This window comes from Temnothorax curvispinosus, unplaced genomic scaffold (assembly GCF_003070985.1).
Source record: "Temnothorax curvispinosus isolate PA1 unplaced genomic scaffold, ASM307098v1 QBEX01003260.1, whole genome shotgun sequence".
Taxonomy (NCBI): domain Eukaryota; kingdom Metazoa; phylum Arthropoda; class Insecta; order Hymenoptera; family Formicidae; genus Temnothorax; species Temnothorax curvispinosus.
Genome location: NW_020213040.1, coordinates 1 through 2,545, shown reverse-complemented (window position 1 = coordinate 2,545; position 2,545 = coordinate 1). Strand labels below are relative to the sequence as shown.

Below are 2,545 nucleotides of genomic sequence, written 5' to 3'. Positions count from 1 at the left end.
AATTGGAAACTATATTTGATCACAATACTATTTAGAATTTAATAAGTTATGATAGGTTATGAGAGATAATTTTTTGCAATTTTTATTTGTACAAGAATTAATACTTTCAATTACGTTGTAACTCATTTAATTTAATTGGCAAAGTTTTGTATGTAGTCCTCCTTATCATTAACTAGCACATTTTATGTACTTTAATTATTTCATGAAGCTTTCATAATCATTCAATTAATATTAAATTTTGAACGTTTTAGCTTTGCAAACAATTTCTCAATTACTCAATGACACATATTATTGCCAGTTTATTTGCATTTCCATCCGCTATATCCACTTTTATTATCATTTATTGCATTTAATTAGTATTGAAAGAAGTATTTAATTTATGAGACATTTTCATCAATATTTGTTTTTTATATATTTGCCTATTTATATATACATTTTCTTATATTAATTCTTTCTGTCTATCTAAACTCTTTACTTTTTAAATACTAATATTTTGGGAATTTCTTGTAATACTTAATCATGTTTATCATCTTTCTAATTATTAAAGCTTAATTGTTTATTCTAATTTTAATAATCAAGATTTCAACATGCCGAAAGCATATCACCATTTATCAAAAAGGCGTAAAAGCCAATTAATTTCATTTCACATTTCTCAATTAGATAAGGTTGAAACTACATCAAATATTCCTAAAAAATGTTTTGAAACTAATTCTGAAACTAATTTTGAATCTAATGTAGAAATGATGTGTAATGATTTTAATTCAGAGGTCACAACATTTTCAAATAAAACTGATAGTAATACCCATTTTAGTAATAATAACACATTGGATTCATCCAATAATATCCCAATTTTATCAAGGTATAATTATGATTCTTCAACATCTAATAGCTTCGACATTCCAATTGCATATCAAGATAATGATCAAGATTCTTTATCTGATTTTTCTACTGAATCAATCGATTTTAATAATGAAATCTCACAAAATGAACAAAATTTTAGTTTACAAGAAGATTTGCAAATCTTAGTTTCAGAATGTTGTATACCTCAAGGTACTGCAGATAAACTTCTTTTAATTCTGCGGAAACATGGTCATAATGATTTACCTCAAACGTGTAGAACTTTAATGAAAACACCACGTAATATTTCTCAAAATATAGTTTCTGTTAGTGGTGGAAGATACATTCATTTTAGATTAGCTTCGGGAATAAAACGTTCTATATCAAAATATTGTAAAACCGTGCCTTGTGAAGTAAAAATAAATATTAATATCGATGGCTTACCATTGAGTAAAAGTTCAGGTAGCCAATTTTGGCCTATTCTTGCATCAATTGAAATTAAAGATTTTTATACCGAGCCTTTTGCAGTTGGTATATTTCATGAAATGTCAAAACCAAATAACGTCAATGATTTTCTTCGTCCTTTCGTTAATGAAGCACAAATTGTTCTTCAAGAAGGTGTGTCATTAGATAACAATCATTGTAAAGTCCTATTAAATGCAATATTATGCGATGCTCCTGCTAAGTCACTGATCACCTGTACGAAAGGTCACACAGGTTATTTTTCATGTTCAAAATGCTCACAAGAAGGAGATTTTATATGTAATCGAGTTGTGTTTCCGGAAATTAATTCTACATTAAGAACAAACGAATCATTTCGTACTCGTAGTCAAGAAGAGCATCATGTAGGTGATTCAATTCTAGAAAATCTTCCTATAGATATGATTTTACAAATTCCTCTAGATTATATGCATCTTTTTGGTTTAGGTACAAGTCGTTTATTGCAATTTTATGTTAGGGGTAGAAAAAATGTAAGATTACCTAGTGCTGCAATCGATTCAATTGACAAACATCTAATTGACTCAAGAAAATATATAATTAAAGAATTTGCAAGAATGCCAAGAAATTTATCATATGTTGACAGTTGGAAAGCTACCGAAGTTCGCCTTTTTGTGCTTTATTTAGGTTTAGTTTTGTTAAAGCCATTTGTATCTCAAGATTATTATAATCATTTTTTATCACTAAGTATAGCTATTCGTATACTCGCGGATCCAGAACAATGTTTAGTTCTTAATGATTTCGCACATTCTTTAATAATTTGGTTTATTTCACAGTACAGAAATATTTTCGGACTCGAATATCTTTCACATAATGTTCATAATTTACAACATCTTGCAAATGATGTCAAAACTCTTGGCTGTTTAGATACCTTTAGTTGCTTTAAATTTAAAAATCACATGCAAAAAATTAAAAAGCGGATAAAAAATTGTGGCAAACCATTAGAAGAATATTCTAACCGAATTTTTGAATTAAATCAACTTCCACCTGAAAAATGTTATTTAAAATCATATCCTATTATTCATTTTAAAAAAGCAGTTCAAGGCAATGATGATATATCTCATTTAGAATTTAATGGGTTCACTATATTTACAAAAAAAAATGAAAACTGTTGTTTACTGAATGATAATTCATTAGTTTTTGTTTTAGAAATAATTTTGGATAGTATAAATAACGTTCCATACATAAACGTGAAGCGAATTATACTTAC

General features: G+C 27.3%; 1 protein-coding gene across 1 annotated transcript; it reads left to right on the top strand.

The window, feature by feature from the left end:
• Positions 1-633: 633 nt before the first annotated feature.
• LOC112452339 lies at positions 634-2,525 on the top strand (the record flags this gene model as incomplete). The annotated part of the gene is made up of 1 exon (XM_025012479.1): positions 634-2,525. A coding segment is annotated over exon 1 (1,785 nt), but the record flags the coding sequence as incomplete, so codon positions are not given.
• Positions 2,526-2,545: the final 20 nt, after the last annotated feature.